The following is an 18,301-nucleotide window of genomic DNA, read 5'->3' on the forward strand; positions in this document are numbered from 1 at the left end:
TTTGCCTTTTAAATAAGAATTAAGAAATATCAAACCTATCAAGAACCTAGCATCTGACAAAATGGCATATAGGAAACATAGCTAAGAACCAGAAAATATAAACAAAAAGTCCGACGAATTAACAGACTAATCACTAAATAAAAAACAAAAACAAAACACAAAAACAAAAACAAAAAAGCCCCTTTCTATTTTCTTCTGTGATAGTCCCTTAATTTCAATGTCTATTTTATTTTAAGGAATATGAAATTCCTCTAGTTTGATGATTTATTTTCTAACACAAAAGCAAATTAGCGGAAGCAAGTTAGAAGCTTCAAAGTAGATTAGAGAGAGATATGGTCTCTGTGTGGGAGAAGAGAGAAAATTGCTAGACTCAGACGCAAGAACTAGGAGAGCACAGCAGTATGCAATCATTAGTTCAAGGGAAAAACTGACCCACATGCAGTAGGTTCAATAACTGGCATTAAGAATGGGAATCCTGAGTAATTCGAAAAAGAAAATTATAAAACCAATAAAATTGCTTTAAAATTTACAAAGCGTTTGCAGCTCTGTTATTACATGATAATGAAATTCTATTTGGTGCATTCTGCTTTTGAAAGCAGGACAATGTGAACCAGATTATAGATTTACAAACAAAACTCTCAACAGAAGAATGACTGAAACATTTTAAAGTTCTCTGTTATCACTATGGTTGACTCTTGAAGGTGATTCCTTTCCTGAGCATTTTGACAAGGTATCCTTGTACTTCTTTGAAACAGAAAGAGTTAATTTCCCCCAAAATATGAAACTCTAGGACAATGTTTCTGGAAAAGAAAAGGAGTAACCAATTTTGTATAGTAGTAATAATGTGTTATCAGAAAATTATTCCTAACATTTTTCAGCCGTAAACCTGATTTAAAAGATTTATTGTATTTGTATCCTGTGAGTTTTATTATAATTTCTCCAATGATAAGTTATTTTTCCAAGGAACTTCAGGTCAAATTTCTTAATGAAACTCAGTAGGAAAATTATTCAACAAATGGAGATCCAATTTATAATCAGGTTTTATATGTTCATCTAAGTCATATATACCCTGCTTGATAAAATTTTGGTTCAATATCTGCTAAAAAATGAATAAAATAAATAAATCTGAACATCTCTTTAAGCTTATTAAACTCCAAGGTAAGACTCTCATTGAACCTTTAGAATAAGCTTAGCTGGGGCTGGAGGAAATAGACTTCTGTCAACATTATGATCAGAGAAATTTTTCTCTTATGAATATTATTTACCAGAAAGATTTTCTTACTGAAGAAAATTATTCCAATTCAAAGTCTTTCTACTTGACTCTGTTTCTAAATTTTGTGGAGAGATGACCTATGCTTATAGAAGCCAAAAATCAAAGTGTTTTCTTGTTGGATGATCCTAGCCTTTGTTGTCATCTTCTTGCCACATGAGGAGATTTAAATGTAGATTACTGGGACCAAAAACCAATCTCTATGGCTAAGGGCTGACTGATAACCTACGGGGACCAAGCAATACAAGAAAAGGGCTTCTGTGAGCAGTGAGATTAACAATCTTAATTCTTGATGATTTTGCACCTCCTTTGTCCTGCTCCTTATCTTCTCCACTGCTAACATTAGCTCTTTTGTGCTCTTGGTTCTCACCCCACCATTGGAATTTTCCCTGTATCCATGTTTCTGGCTCTGATTTTAGAATCTCTAATCAATTATTCTAGTCCTTCAATCTGACAGAGTAGTCTCTAGCCTGATAAGGATCCTCCTGGTCGATTCTATCCTCCACTCCTCCTACAGACTGTGAAGGTGGCTCCCTGAGGAGGAAACAGACACTTTTGCTTGTCTTTGAAATTCCTTTCATATCTGCTTTTTTCTCTTCCTTCCCATTTCCTCTCTGTCATCTTTTAAAGTCTGGATTGCTCACCTTCTGGCTTAAGGTGCTCCCCATGTCAATCCATCTTTCATTCACTCTTACAACTTCAATGACTCCTCTTATCCCCATCTTTCAAATCTAAATCCCTCAGCCCAGCGTCCAAGACCTTGGTGTGACCTCTTCAACTTTCCTGTCTGCTTCTTCCTAGTATGCAATTTCAGTCAAGGCAATTATATTGTTTCTATGTTTGCAAGGTTATCACAAGATTAAGTTCACATCTCATCTTTTTGAAGGTTACTGTGACTGCTACCAACCTACATTTGCACAGAGCTTCTTGGATCATAAAAGGTTTCAATATACATATTCCTTTTGATTCTCTTAGTAGCATTTTAAGAGTTAGTCTTAGTTTCTCTTCTTCACACTATATTTATAGCAGGTCTTGCTGATTTTACTTTTGGAATGCAGCCTAAAATTTATCACTTCCTAACTCATACACTTACTAATACCTGGTCTAAGACACCGTTTTCCCTAATCTGACTACTATAGCTTTCTAACTGGTTCCCTTACTTCCATGCTTGTTATGCTGCAGTTCCACCCTTATAGCAGCCAGAGTAATCTTTGTAAAATGTGAATAATGTACTATCCAGATCCTCTTCCTCTTCTCTGGCTTTCTCCAATGGTTTTCTCTCAAACTTAGATAAAAATCTAGATTCCCCAGCATTGCTGGTAAAGTCCATAGGACCCAGCCAGCACCGCTCAAAGAATGTTCTGTAGTGATAAAGATGTTCCCTAATCTGTGGTGCTTAATACAGTAGCCACTAGACACTTGGGCTTATGAAGTACTTGAAATGTGGCTAGTGTCACTGGAGAACTGAGTTTTTAATGTCAATTTCAATTTAACTAGCCACATGTCATTAATGGCTACCATATTGGATAGTGCAGATCCAGACCTTGTGCTCACCTCTCTGGAGGTAAGCTAGCTTTCTGGACTCATCTGTCATTTTCCCTCTTGTTTACTTAGTAACAAACAGCCAAGATTTCTTGTTGCTCTTTGAAAATGCAAGCTTGATCCATCTCTGGGCCACACAGGCCACAGCAGTCATTCTATGTGCTCCCTATTCTACCCATTCCACATGTACTTTTCTATGTAACATCATCACTGCTTGAAATAATGTTATTCATCTCTTCACTTTACCATCTATCTTTTTTACTTTCTCCAGAAGTGCAGATACAGAGTAGGTGGGAAACTGGCTTTATGTAGGTTGCATTTGTCTAGGTGACTCTGAACAAAGGGACATAGAAGTGAGGGGGTTGAGGGTGTTTGCAATTACAATAATGGAAAAGTGAATCTGAGAACCTAAAACAGGCAAGGGACAGTGAAAAGAGAGTGAGCTCACTGGTTTAATAGGTTCTGTGCTCTGGTGGGACTGAAGTATTATTGAAATAGAAATACTAATGGGAATTATATGGAAAGATCTCAGGTGTTGGTCACAGAGTGAAAGGAAGATTCTGGGGAGTGTGTAATCCTTGTATAGACGAAGTCTTAAGGGGTGCTCACAGAAGTGAGTGGCTAATGTATAAAAGGATGGAAGACAAGATGATAGGAGGAAAAAAATTTAAGGATTCAGGAAATCAGGGTATCTGGAAGAGTCATCTGCAATGTGTGGAAATTTACCGAGGATTACAACAGGAGTAGCATTAGAGTGAATTAAAGTGAGCACAGTTTTACCATAATGGAGAATGATAACAGTAGATTATGGTAGCAGCGGGTAGAAGAACTTGAGAATGTGGACTTTAAAACTACCAGTTTTAGGGGAGGAGGGACAATAATCTGGAAGCAACAGTGAGGCTGCCTCCCCAACCACCAGGCCTGATGAAGGAGAAAACAAACATCACTTGAAAGGCCTGCAGAAGAAGGACTAGGTGTCAGAGTAAGAAGTGACAGACAGGTCAGAGAGGAGGTTAAAGACAGGAAGAATTTTATTAAAAAGTGAATTCCAGAGGGTTAGAGTGGAGGGTATTGACCTCTGGGGAAGCTAGGAGATGGGTTGGAATAACAGATGTGCAGACCTGTACAGAAAGAAAACTGCAAAACAAAGGGGGAGGGGCTCAAACCTTGTGCTTCTGATGATTGATATCATTAGAAAAAGGAGTGTGATTGAAATCTTTTCCAAGTTCTCCAAGTCACCTTGTTCTAGTAAAACTGAAAGTGTTGGAAGGGAAGGGTGGGAATGTGGGATCTTGTCAAGGACACACAAAGCCCTGGCTCCTCTTTTCACTCCCCTGATGCTAGTTTAGAGGGCAAGGAAGTATTGGCATTCCTGGGAGCCCAGGGTGTTCTAAGTACCCCTTCTTTATCCTTTTTCTTATACCTGACCTCAATCCTTCATTCTATGGTCACAGCTGCTTTGAGACCCAAGGAAAACTTTAGTTATGGGGGTTAGTAGGAACAAGCAACAGGTGTGTGTTTTATTTTTAGACAAATGAAGCAGGCTCTGGGAGCTGAGAGATGTCTTGTTTCCTCTCTAGCTGCCTCCTCCCTGCTCAGGTTCCTTGGGATTATCAAGGATGACTTCTGGTCTTCTGGCTTGGTTGACTCCATGGATAATGCTTTTATCTATGGGTGAGCACATCAGAAGAAGAGCACATGAGAATTGTGGTGACAACAGAGTCAGAATTATGACTTCAGTTGAGGGCAGGTAGGATTTAAAGTGTGGATATAAGAGAGACTGTCCAAAGGGCAGCTATGCATATCAGTCTGGAGCTCGGAAGAGAGATGTCTGAATTAGATGCTGATTTAGGGATCATCAGCTAGTCGATGAAATAATAAGAATAGGTAAGATCTAGCCCAGAGAGATTATGAAGAATGAACAGGGCCAAGGGCTGAAAAGAACATTCTGGGACAGACCAATGACTGAAGGGTGGTTGGAGGAGAAACATTGCCAGTGGGACCAGAAAGGAACTATTACAGTAGTAGGAGGGGAACCATAAGAAAGGAAGAGCAAAGGGTCTTTTCTCTTAGTAAAGTGAAGATGTGAGCACTGGTGTTTAACTCTTTGGATTCCAAATCCAAAACTAAAGAACCATTGCTATATAAAAATAAAGAACTATAAAAGAGGGTATTCACAAGATAAAAGTTCACAGGACTCCTACTAGACAGAGGGAAGATAGAATGAGATTGAAGGAAGACCCTAGGGCTGTCCTACCATAACCCACTTGGAGATGTTACAAAGATTTAAATAAAATGGATATTTTTTTCTGGCAAAAAACAAGTTAAATCTGACTCAAGGCAATTTAGAAAAAAAAAGAATAGAATTAAAAATGGAAAAAAGTTTTCAAATTTTATTTTTAAAAAAATGCTAGGTTTAGATATTACTGGCAGCTTTTATCCCAAAAATTCAAAGAGAAGATTATTCTGGGTGCTATAAACTGCTCCACAGGAAAAAAGAAAAAAGAAAAACTAATAAAAAACAAAAACATTCATGAATATCTTCCCAAATCACTCTAAAACTTAGCATATCCTTAAAAATAAAATCTGTTCAAGAGCACAAAAGTGACAATTACAGAACAGTCTTCCTTATATATGTAGATGTAAAAATAATAAAGCATTAGCAATCAAAACCCAGTTTATTAAAAGAAAATCCCCATGGCCAAGTAGGACTTGTTCCAGGAATGTAAGAAGAGTTTAATATTAGAATATCTATTAATATAACTCATCAGATAAAGAGGTCAAAGGACCAAAAAAAAAAAAAAAAAAAATCACATGATTTCCTCGATGCTTGCCAAAAAGTCATTTAAAGCCATTTCATATTGATTCCTAATGGAAATTCTTAGTCGGCCGGAAACATTACCTATCTTTAACATCAGAAAGACTGTCGCAGTTTGACTGTGAACATAGGTGGGAAGTCTAGAATTTGTCTAGTAGGGGGTTCTAAGGAATGACTTAATTGGAAATGGATTTGTCTTGAAGTTGAGTTTGCAGTGCACAACATGACTTTTTTCGGGCTGAATACGTACGTACTTTTCAGTGACTTCCAGAGAGGCTGGTGGTACACAGGAAAGCTAAGGACACCCCTCGGCATCAACACAGTGCAATATTTCACTTATAGCAAAACATCAGTGGCATTTAAAGTAAGGCAAGTGCTAGCTTGATACTTCCACTAATATTTACCATATTTTGGGAGTTCTAATGCAATAAACCCTTGTCCCTCCCACTTTACTCCATTCCCTCCAAAAAGAAAGAAGACAAAATTTTTATTTTAGATATTATGGTAATCTAATGATAATAGCTACTATTTACTTACTGTATGGCAGGCACTGTGTTAAGCACTTAGCATATACCAACTAACTCTAATAATGGTGCTGCAAAGGGCATTATTATGCTTACTTTACAGAAAGTACAGTGAAGCTCCGAAAAGAGAAGGATCAGAAAGTGAATGACCGGAAGCTTGTTAAACATCATCCCAAAGTAGCACAGTGGGATTTGAACAGGGCTGTGTCTTACTCCAGAGCCTATGCTCTGAACCAGAAAGCAACATTGCATTTCTTTATTAATGAATAAAAAATGTAATCTAAAATATCTTACTTATAGAATTAATATAAGAATGAATTTTCTACATGCCAGGTATATAATCCCACGCTTTGGGAGGCTGAGGTGAGTGGACTGCCTAAGCCCGTGGGTTCGAGACCCGCCTGGACAACTTGGCGAGACCTCATCTCTACAATTAAAAAAAAAAAAAAAAATCAGCCAGGCGTGGTAGCACGTGCCTGTAATTCCAGCTACTCGGAAGGCTGAGGCGGAAGGATCACGGGAGCCCAGCAGCTTGAGGTTGCAGTGGCTAGAAGTGGCCACTGCACTACAGTCTGAGCAACAGAGTGAGACTCCAACTCAAAAAAAAAAAAAGAAAAATATAAAAAAGATAGATCTTAATAGTAACTTAGAGTATAAAGTACCCAGTGCTAGATACTTAATGTTTGTGTCTCCTCAGAATTCTTTTGTTAAAACCTAATTACTAATATGATGGTATTAAGAGGTAGGACCTTTGGAAGGTGATTAGGTCATGAAGGAAGAGCCCTCATGAGTGGGATTAGTGCTCTTTTAAAGAGGCCCCAGAGAGCTGCCTTGCCCCTTCCACCCTGTAAGCACGCAGCTAGAAGGTTCCATTTATAAACAAGAAAACAGGCCTTCTCCAGACATTAAATCTGTTAGTACCTTGATATTGGACCCCAGAATTGTGACAAATACATTTCTTTTGTTTATAAACAACCCAATTTATGACATTTTATATAGAAGCCTGAATGGACAAAGACACCTAGGAAATAGTTGACAGATAATTGAGCAGGAAATATTTGAAGAAAGTCCCCAAGCAATTAGAATAGGCATATAAGACAGACATTTCAACAACTAAAGCTATATACTGTTTCTGGATTAAAAAAACCTCATTATAGAAAATATTTCAGTACAACAATCTTAAAAGTTTCGTGGAAATTCTTTTAAAATATGATTTTTATAATTTGATAGAAAAAAGGGTGAGTACAGGTAAATAAATAATAATACTCCTAAGAAGGTACTTGCATTACTAATTATCAAATCTTTTACAAAGCTACAATAATTAATAATTGTATGATAATTAATAACTAATGGTAAAAGTAATGGAAAAGTACACTATAGTAATTATTATAAAAATAGAGTTGTAAAACATCAGACTATAACAGATAACTCTGAAAAAGAACCCAATACATGTTACCATTTATTACATAAATAAATGTAAAATTTCAAATCAGTGAGAAAAGAAAAAGTTATTTGACAAATTGAAATACTATTAATAATTTGGGAAAAAAATTTGGATTTCTTCTGTACCACATAAAAATATAAATTCCACATGGATGAAAGTTATAAGTAAAAGTACATATTAGGGACCTAGAGAAAAATACAAATTAATATTTTTCTATTCTCAGAGTGGAGAAGGCCACCTAAATATATAGATAGAATGAGATTGAAGGAAATTTATTATGATAAATAAATTTAAAGCATTTAACACTATAAAAAAACTATGTTGAAAATATTATAAAACAAAAACAAATTTCAATCTGAGAAAATATTAGCAATGTATAGGAAGGATAATCATTTTAATATTTATAAAAAAATTTTAAAAAGTCAATAGAAAATGGATGAACAGTATTCAAACAGACAAGGACATGAACACATAATTCACAAAAGAAAAATAAGACAATAAAAAAGAATGAAAAATAACTTCCAGTGAATAAATGTAATTAAAATAATAAAACAGTTCAATATGTCTTTGTCCTTCTAATTTGCTGATTTAAAAAACTCTGTACCTCAACTCAACAACAAAAAATAAACAACCCAATTTAAAAATGAGCAAAGACCTTGACTAGATAGTTCTCCAAAGAAAATATACAAATGACCTATAGGTACATAAAAATAAGCTCAGTATCAGCATTTGTTAGGAAAATGCAAATCAAAGGCACAATGAGATACTATTTCGTACCTATCAGGATAAAAAAGAAAAAGAAAAAAGAAAAAATCGGAAAACATGGGTTGGTGAGGATGTGGAGAGACTTGTGCATTACTGATAGGAATCTAAAATCATGTAGCCATTGTGGAAAATGGTATGGCAATTCTTTAAAAAATTAAACATAGAATTACCATATGATTCAGCAATTCCACTTCTGTTTATATGTCCCCAAAACTGAAATCAGGGACTCGAGCAGATATTGATAAACCCATTTTCCTGTTTTTGCTTTGTTTTTGTATTTTAATGATGTGGGGTACAATTCAGGATTAGGTACATGAGTGATCATCATATAGGTAAAGTTTGTGCTTTCCTTTGGTCCCCACTTCACCTGGTTTGAGTTTGGGTACACTTATTGATGTTAAGTGCCCTCCCCGGCAGTTTCCCACTACTACCAATCCTTTTCTTATAGTATTATGATAAATGTTCAGGGTCTGCTTATGAGTGAGAACATGTGGTACTCAGTTCTTTGTTTCTGTGATAGATTACTGAGTATGATAGATTGTATACATCCATTTTCATAACAGCATTATTCATAATAGCCAAATGGTCCATAAACAAAATTTGGTATACACACACACACACACACACACACACACACACATACATACACATACACAGACAGTGAACTGTTATTCAGCCTTAAGGAAAACAGGAATTCTGACACATGCTACAACATGTATGGACTTGAATATACTATGCTAAGTGAAATAAATCAATGACTAAAAGGCAAAAATATAATCTCTCTTTTATGAGATACTCAGAGTAGTCAAATTATAGGGACAAAAAGTAAAATAGTGATTGGCAGGACTGGGAATTAGTACTGAATGGGTACAGAGTTACAGTTAGGGAATGTCAAAACATTCTGGAGATGAATGGTGGTTATGATTGCACAATAATGTAAATGTACTTAATGCCGCAGAACTATACACTATGGTTAAAATGGTAAGTTTTATGTTATGCATATTTTACCATAGTTAAACAAAAACCTAGGAGGTTGGACTTTAATGTCTACATGGAGTGAAATCTGAAACAGAAAGAGAGGATGAACTAGAAACGAAATTCTCACCAACTTAGGTTGATGATAAAGAAATCTTACCTTAGACTTCAGGTAGACAAAAATAAATAAATGAATAAAATATTTCTTTTGTAATTCTCAATTCAAATCTCCCCTTGCATAGATTCGAGACAAATTTACACAAGAAAAGTTGATGTAACAACTCCCAAGCTGAAAAAGTAACAGAATTTGGTTCTCACCAATTATGTCCTAGGGTACTTGACAAAAGCAAATACTCTGGAGTAGGAACATGACCACTTTCTCCAAGTGAATTTATAGGTTCATTGCAATTCAATCACAATCCTAGCAGGTGTTTTTGTGGCGATTGATCAGGTGATTCTAAAATGCTTCATTGGTGAGAACCCAAAATAGCCTAAGTCGGTTTTGAAAAAGAAAAGCAAAGCTGCAGGGCTTACTTTACCAGATATCAAGGCCTTTTAAATAAAGTAATTACATTTAAGACAGTGTTGTGCTGGTAGAAGGAAAGACAAAGAGATCAATGGGGCAGAACAGAAACTTTCACATGTATAGTACAATTATTTATGGCAAAGGTAGTGTTGCAGTAAAAACTGAATCTTGACCCCTATCTCACACCATACCAAAAAACTAATTCCAAACGGATTTTAGATCTACTTGTTAAAGGTAAAATAATAACACTTCTAGGAAATCATATGTGATAATATCTTCATGACTTTGAGGTAAGCAAAGCTTTCATAAGCAATATGTAAAAAACACAACCATAGAGGGGAAATTTAAAAATGGACTACATTGAATTAAGGATTTCTGTTAAGAAGAAAAGAGATATGCCTTTTTTAAAGAGTAGAAGAGGATATTTAGAATACATTTCTCTCTCAAAATTCTCGGGCAACCCCCTCAGGTCCTCTCCCACTGTGAGAGCTTTTCTGTCCTCTCAATAAATCCTGCTTTCTAAAAAAAAATTCTCATACTTGGAAAATGTAAAGAACTTAAGAAAAAAGTGAACAAAATACTCAAGCAACTACACAAAAGAGGATATTCAATGCCAACAAATATATAAAAAATTGCTAAATTTACTAGTTACTGAGGAAATGTAAGTTTTCTACATTGCAATACCACTAACTACCCATGAGATGGCTAAACTGAAAAAGACAGACAATACCAAGTGTTGGTAGCACAAAGGGTAAATTGAACTCTTATACATTGCTGGTGGGATTATGAATTGGTACAGTCACTTTGGAAAGCAGACGGTATCTATTAAAGCTGAACATATGTATACTCTATAACCCAGAAATGCCAATCTGACATATACAACAAATATAAGTGCTTCATGTGTACCACAAAGACTATGTACAAGAATGTCCATAGCAGTCCTGCTTATGGCAGGCCAAACCAAGAAACAATTCAAATGTCTATTATCAGTAAAGTGGGCAAATCAATTGTATTCTATTCATACAATGGAATGCTATATAGCAATAAAAATAAAAATTATTGCTACGTGCAGTGGCACAGATGAATCTCAAAATAGTGTTGAGTGGAAGAAGTCGGGCATGAAATACTACAAGATTTTATTTATCAAAAGTTCAAAAATAAGCAAGTAATTTATGTTGATAGGAGTGAGGACACTGTTTACGTTTGGGAGGGTGACCGGAAGGGCATATGAGGGAGATTCTGGGGTCATTAGCATTCTATTTCCTGATTTATGCGGTGGCTACACACAAATCAAGAGTTTATTTTTTTTGAAAATTCATTAAGTTCTACCTATATAGTGCATGTCATTTTATAAGAAGTTGTTACATTTTAATAAAAAGTTTACTAAGAAAAAAATTATGTTTTGAAGACACTATGATAATGAAAATAAAAATCTTAGAAGTGTTTATACTCAGAATTAGTAATTTGGTTTCTCATGAAACTAATTGGAAATATGTATAAAATATTTATGCATCAGGATGTACATTTTAATATTTTTAAAATGCGTGAAAGCTGGGAAATAACCTAAATATGGAAACAGAAGGGACTGATGAAATAGATGTGGAAGAACAATGACATGGAATATTGTTCCTTCTTTACTATTTGCGGATCAATTACTTAAGAGTATGGAAAAACTGTGTATAACATTAGGTGGAAGAAAAAGCATAATTTGCATTTATGTACACATTATTCTAATTGTTTTCAGTGGGCATCTGCATAAAAGAAAAAATATATGAAAGAAATATAGCAAAAATGTTAACAATCCTTATCTTTGCGCAGTGTGATAAATGCATTTTTTCTTCTTTATGTTTTCTTGTGTTTTCCAATTGTCTATATTAATACTTTTTACTTTTGTAATCATGACAATAACTTAATTGAGGAAATAGTCAACTTTGTAAATCTAGCTGCATCTGAGAAACACTTAAAATTATTTGTACAACAATTAGGTCATTATTGCTAGAGCTGGTTGTTTGGATTAAAGTGCAAATAGTAAGTTAAGAAGAGAGAGTTAATACAGATGATTTCTTCAAGTACCTTGGTTGGAAGGGAAAGAAGGTGATAGAAAGTCATAAATCCTCCTTTCTTTGACATTCTATAATCCTTAGAGTCTAGACCAGTGTTTCTCAAACCCTTCAGGGAGATTCAGGGCACATCTTCATGGTTAGGAATTTTGTTTTTCATAGGTTAGATCATGGTCCAGATTCAGGGAGAACCATCCAAGAATGAAGGCTACACAAGAAATCATAAAGAAAGCTTTAAAGAATACCGATGATTTGGGCCCTTGCTCAGAGATTTCCATTTAGTAGTTCTATAGCCTGAGTTCCCCAGGTGATTTCAATGCAAAGCCAAGGTTCCATTTTCTTTCATCTTCTCTCCTGAGTAGAAGTTAAATTCCACATTGATAATAGCTTCACATATCTGTATGAGGTGTGCTGGCAAAAAGTAGGCCACTCAATAAGTAGTTGTTGAATGGATAGATGCAGAAACCCTTCAGGGAGATTCAGGGCACATCTTCATGGTTAGGAATTTCGTTTTTCATAGGTTAGATCATGGTCCAGATTCAGGGAGAACCATCCAAGAATGAAGGCTACACAAGAAATCATCAAGAAAGCTTTAAAGAATACCGATGATTTGGGCCCTTGCTCAGAGATTTCCATTTAGTAGTTCTATAGCCTGAGTTCCCCAGGTGATTTCAATGCAAAGCCAAGGTTCCATTTTCTTTCATCTTCTCTCCTGAGTAGAAGTTAAATTCCACATTGATAATAGCTTCACATATCTGTATGAGGTGTGCTGGCAAAAAGTAGGCCACTCAATAAGTAGTTGTTGAATGGATAGATGCAGAAACCCTTCAGGGAGATTCAGGGCACATCTTCATGGTTAGGAATTTCGTTTTTCATAGGTTAGATCATGGTCCAGATTCAGGGAGAACCATCCAAGAATGAAGGTCACCTTGCTTCACGGGGCACTAAGTGGTTTATGTCACTCTTTCAAAGTCTAAGTCACATGCGAGTGGTTCTATAGCTTATCTTCTTGGGGATGAAAAATAGCTGAGGCAAAAATCTCACATAGTATCATAACCAAAAGTCCAAAGAGGAAAACTTAGTTATAGTATTGGAACGTCAGTTGTGGTTATTGAAATTATTCCAAAGATGACATTTAGATTTGGCTAGCAGGAGCAGTCACTCAATTTGAAATAAGTAGAGAAAATAAGCAGTGCTTTAGGCCTGTATATGCTTACAACATATTAGGTGTTTGATATGTTCTTAGGCCTTACAAAAAACCATGTCAATTGCATATTAACATCCCCATTCTAGAGATGAAAAAGCTGGGGCTTGGAGATATTCAACTTGCCTATGGTCACAGAGGTGATAACTGACGAGAAGAGATTTTAATATTGTCTATTTGACCTCAAAGCCTATAATTCCTCTATATCATCAAAATGTGACCCTGTGTCATATAAGTTATGACAAAGGGATTTATACCAAACCTTCCCACTAGACCCTGGCAAGCTTTCTGTGTTGTCAGGAAGTCAAAGAGAAAAGACAGTCATTGAAACAAGGGATAATGGAACATGAGATTTTCTTTGTATTCTATGGTCTCTGTCAAGCACTTAGAAAATAAATTAGGATGAGATCTTTCTGAAATAGTGGAAAGTTTGAAGGGTAAGGAATATTAGTGGCTTTCAAACTTTTAAAACTCAACTAACTTCATAAAAGAGGAAATCCACAATTACATTAAACTACATTATTTACTTATGTTTACATGAACTTGCGCTGAGGAAATTGTACTGTGACATCCAAAGCCCAAGATAAGGTTCTTTGGTAAGAGTATTGCCAGTAACTATGTGATCTCAGGCAAGTCACTGCCATTCTCCAGGCCTCAATTTCCTTTAGAGAGTGAAAAAGGACGTTAAAATAACCCTCGAAGGATATAGCTCCTTTATGAATCTGATATAAGCTATGAATCCTTTCCCTAAATGATGCACACATGGACCTACATGCACAGCTTTGAATGCTGGTTCTAGTTGTTCACAGATTTTTCAAAGACCATTCAGTGCTCTCCAAAGAAAATTTTGACCCTTAATTAAGAACATCTGGAATATGTGCTAACAGGATCACAGTCTGGTTGGCAGAAAAACAAAAGAAAGCAACAACAACAACAAAACACTTGTCTTTTAGAGATGCAAACTGATAGTTCATTTACAGGTGAAATTATTTCATTTCTGTAATTTTCTTTAAAATGATCCAGTGTGTGTAGGGAGTGGAGGTGGTGGGGATTATGGGGTAATATATACAACAATACTGTTCTTGAATTGAGAATTAGTGAAGCTGGATGAATAGGTCCATGATGGTTCTCTATACTGTTTTCTCTACTTTTGAGAGTATATTGAAAATTTCCATAAATAAAACACATTTTCACAATAAAAAAGAATCCGTAATTTTAAAAATACCTGGTATAGCCGGGTTCGTTGGCTCAGACTGTAATCCCGTGCTTTGGGAGGCTGAGATGAGTAGATTGCCTGAGCCCGCGGGTTCGAGACCTGCCTGGGCAACTTGGCGAGACCTCATCTCTACAATAAATAAAAAAAAATTAGCCAGGTATGGTAGTGCGCGCCTGTAGTTCCAGCTACCTGGAAGGCTGAGACGGAAGGATTGCCGGAGCCCAGCAGGTCGAGGCTGCAGTGGCTGGGAGCGGCCATTGCACTCCAGTCTGGGTGACAGAGTGAGACTCCAGCTCAAAAAAAACACAAACCTGGTATAGTTGTTCTCTAATGTTGGCAATTCTAATATTCTGGGGTTTAGCATTTCAAAGTCTGTGAAGAAATGGACTTCTAGAAACATTTTATGTGTTCAGGGCATTGGATCTTCACTTTTCTTTTAATGGACCCTCTGGGCTAGAGGGTCTGTTGTGGCCCCATTTTCCATATGATTTTTGTGATATCACATTTAACTTCTTCCAGAAATATACTTTTGGGGAAAGCAATGAAAAAAGCTGGATAAGAATTGAACATTAATCATTTCACATGATCACATGGTTCAATTTATTTTCTTTTTTCTTTTTATTTTTATTTTTTGAGTTGGAGTCTCACTCTGTCTCCCAGACTGAAGTGCAGTGACCGCTCCCGGCCATGGCAGCCTCGACCTGCTGGGCTCCGGCGATCCTTCCTCCTCAGCCTTCCAAGTAGCTGGAGCTACAGGTGCGCGCTACCACACCCGGCTAATTTTTGATTTATTGTGGAGAAGAGGTCTCGCCAAGTTGCCCAGGTGAGTCTCGAACCCGCAGGCTCAGGCAATTCACTCACCTCAGCCTCCCAAAGTACAGGCTGAGCCACCGAGCCTGGCTTCTATTTATTTTCAAAGATTTCTTAGGATGAGAAGATCCAAACAATACTGAAAATGCTATTTAGTGGCATGTAAAATACTTAGGACATCAGGTGGAAAGAGAAGATGTAAAACAGTGCAGAGCATCAGAGACAGTTGCACAGTGGTTGAGTGCATGGACTCCAGAGTCTCACTGCCTGGTTTCCTGTTCTCTCACCTAACCAGCTACGAGATCTTGGGTAGGCCACTTAACCTTCCTCAGTTTCTATTTCCTTATCCATAAAATAGAAATATTAACAGCATATTCTATTGTGAAGATTAAGATGGTGACTGACTTATAGTAAACATTCAGTAGATGCTCATTATTGCTCTCTCAACTGTGTGAATAGAGACGAAAAAGATGTAAGATATAGATCAAAACATTATCAGTAGTTATCTATGGATTGTGAACCAATGGGTGATTTTTTTTCTTTTTATCATTTTTTGTTCTGGACTTTTCAAATATCTATAGAGTATTTGTTACTCTTATAATAAGAGGAAAAATAGTTTTTTAAAAATAAAGTAACTGTAGAAGTCTTCCTTGAGAAAATTTAATGGCTAGAGGGACCTTAAACTATGTTTGTCCCACAAGGTATTTTACAAACAAGACCACTTCACAGGAGAGTAAGAGGGAATGATTTGTATTGTCTTGTTCAAGTTTTCCTCAGCAGACTCTCATGTTCAGGGTGGCAGAATCTTGGAAATGCCAGCGAGCTTTAACATGTGGCCTTTCTGAGATAGAATGAATAGAGCCTTCCTCTCCTCCTGTTTCCTGCCATCCTGCTCCTTTGCCACCTGATACTCCACACCAGTAGTTCAACCTTTTTTTAAAGGGTAGGGATCGTTTTGAGAATATCAGGAATACTATGCCAAGAATAATTCACATTCAAGGACACTATTTTGCATTCACTTTCCTAGGGTTCACAGGCTGCCATAGCTCATCTCCACTGATTAAGAACACTGAAGTTATGAAAACAAATTCAGGCATGTATAAACACACATCAGGTGTGTAGACGACTTTGAGAAAAACTGATTTGTACAAATCTAAAATCACAGCCAGAGAAATTGGTGGATAATTACAGGCATTACATATAAGGTTTTTGCTTTGCCAAATAATTTACATTAGGACATCTATAAATAGCAAATCCATACAGTGTGTTTGAAACATTCCGCTGTTTGCCCAAATGCTAAGCCCTTTCCAGAACACACCTACTGCAGGCCCAATTCAAAAAGTTTAACACATTTCATTCTTGAGTGTAGCTACAGTCATTTGCAGAATTCTAGATTGCCTTTGAAATGGCCACTGACCCCTAGTATTTTGAGAACTGACGGGCAAAACTCAACAATGATGAAACCCTCAGAAACTTTTGGATGGAGGAGAGATAGGTAGTGTGTGTGTCTGTGTGTGTGTGTGTGTGTGTGTGTGTGTGTGTGTGTGTGTGTGTGTTATGAGACTGCTTTGGAGTGAATCACCTGAGGTGAGATGAATACCATCTCCTTATCTCGGGAAGGAAAGGGCTAAGCATCGACGAAGTCCTTACACTGTACCAGGATGGACATGAGGGAATCTCATGGATTCCTCACAATAATTCTGGAAGATAGGGGCTTTTGGCTTTATTTCCAACCGAGGTTTACGAAAATCGACACACATGTCCCAGGTCTGGTGACAGCAATTAAGAGAAAAATAAAATAAAATAAAATGCAAAGCTTTCTGTCTTAGATTACCATCACTGATGGTAAACTTTGAAAGTCTGGGAAACGTTCAGGGCCCAGCACCCCACCAAATCCCCAGAGCTGCTTAGGCTGAGATTTTGATCCTGCTAATTTTGTCAACAGCTTCTAGGGATACGTGTGAAGGGAGACAGGATGGCATTTTCCCTTGCCCCATCTGACCTGTCCTCTAAACTGGCAATCTCCTCCCCACCCCATTTTTGTCTGATATATATACAGGACTGCTTCACATTCCCAAAAGACCTGCGGAATTCACAAAGAAATCTGTATAAATAGCCAGGGGCCCTGCACTTAGGAGAATCCATGTAACTCCAAAACTCCATCTTAAGGTTTTCATTGCCAGCTGAGTTGCCATTTGGCACTGGGCTGTTTGCAGCCACATTTTACTTGATCCTCTTCCAAGATTTTCAAACATGTGCCTGGCACCCACGAGAGTTTTAGAGGAATTGTAGTAGTGACAGGAGAAGTGCTGCGGGGTTGGTTTTGTGTATATGTGTTAGTGTAACTTTCATAAGAGCAAGTGCAAGTTCTTAGAGAATTAACTTCCACAAGAGGAACATCAACTTTCAGACACAGTATTTCTCTTTTCTGAGTCTTTTTTTCTTTTTTTTAATGAGCTGTCTGAAGTTATGGATGAACCCTGTTAAGCAAAGGGACTTTGAGACCCTTGGGAGCCAGACACCCTTTGCTGCCCAGTGCCTAGGTTTTTCTAGAGTTGTATACCTCAGCTGTCTCCAGCCTCAGCCTTCAGGAGCCGCCTGATACCCACCTCGTCTTGGACACAAGTAGGTTCAAAGCATAGCACAGCCAAGCCAGTGAGAAATCGCTCTCTGAACCTGGGGTCAACAGGAACGGTGGTGTGTGTGTGTGTGTGTGTGTGTGTGTGTGTGTGTGTGTGTATGGGTGTGTGTGTGTGTGTGTGTACACGCGGGCGCGCGCGCGCGCGGAGGCTGAGTCCACAGGGATGTTGTCCAGCCCGGTTAGCCGCGGGTTCTACCGGACGTTCAAATCTCTGGGGAGGAAAAGTCCTTGAGCCCTGGCCCAACTACAGACACGTCTCAGCCTCTCGGTCGCCAGGGACACATCGGGGGAGACAAAGGTGGACAGTGAGGAGAAAGGAGAGTGAGTTTGTGTTCTCTCGGGGCAAGTGCGCGCGGTACCTTGGATTCCTGGCTGCTGGTGGATGCAGGAGAGGGCGGCTGGCCGGCGCCCGCCGCCTCCTTGGGCAGCCCGTCCACGCCGTCCTCGCGGGGGCCGCTCGGAGGGATCATCGTGGCCGCGCGGGAACGGTGTTGGGCTCCCGGAGG

General features: G+C 37.6%; 1 protein-coding gene across 2 annotated transcripts in view; it reads right to left on the reverse strand.

Annotated features, from left to right (window-relative positions):
• The window catches only part of STAC (SH3 and cysteine rich domain), a 158,763-nt gene extending 140,468 nt beyond the window's left edge, over positions 1-18,295 (reverse strand). For both annotated transcript variants that reach the window (XM_008061210.2, XM_008061209.2), the window contains exon 1: positions 18,155-18,295. In XM_008061210.2, the coding sequence (XP_008059401.1) occupies positions 18,155-18,265 (111 nt within the window). In that variant the 5' untranslated portion in view covers positions 18,266-18,295. The remainder of the gene's footprint in view (positions 1-18,154) is intronic.
• Between the last annotated feature and the right edge of the window lie 6 nt (positions 18,296-18,301).

This window comes from Carlito syrichta, unplaced genomic scaffold, assembly GCF_000164805.1.
Source record: "Carlito syrichta isolate Samal-C Ts95f unplaced genomic scaffold, Tarsius_syrichta-2.0.1 Scaffold305148, whole genome shotgun sequence".
Lineage (NCBI taxonomy): Eukaryota > Metazoa > Chordata > Mammalia > Primates > Tarsiidae > Carlito > Carlito syrichta.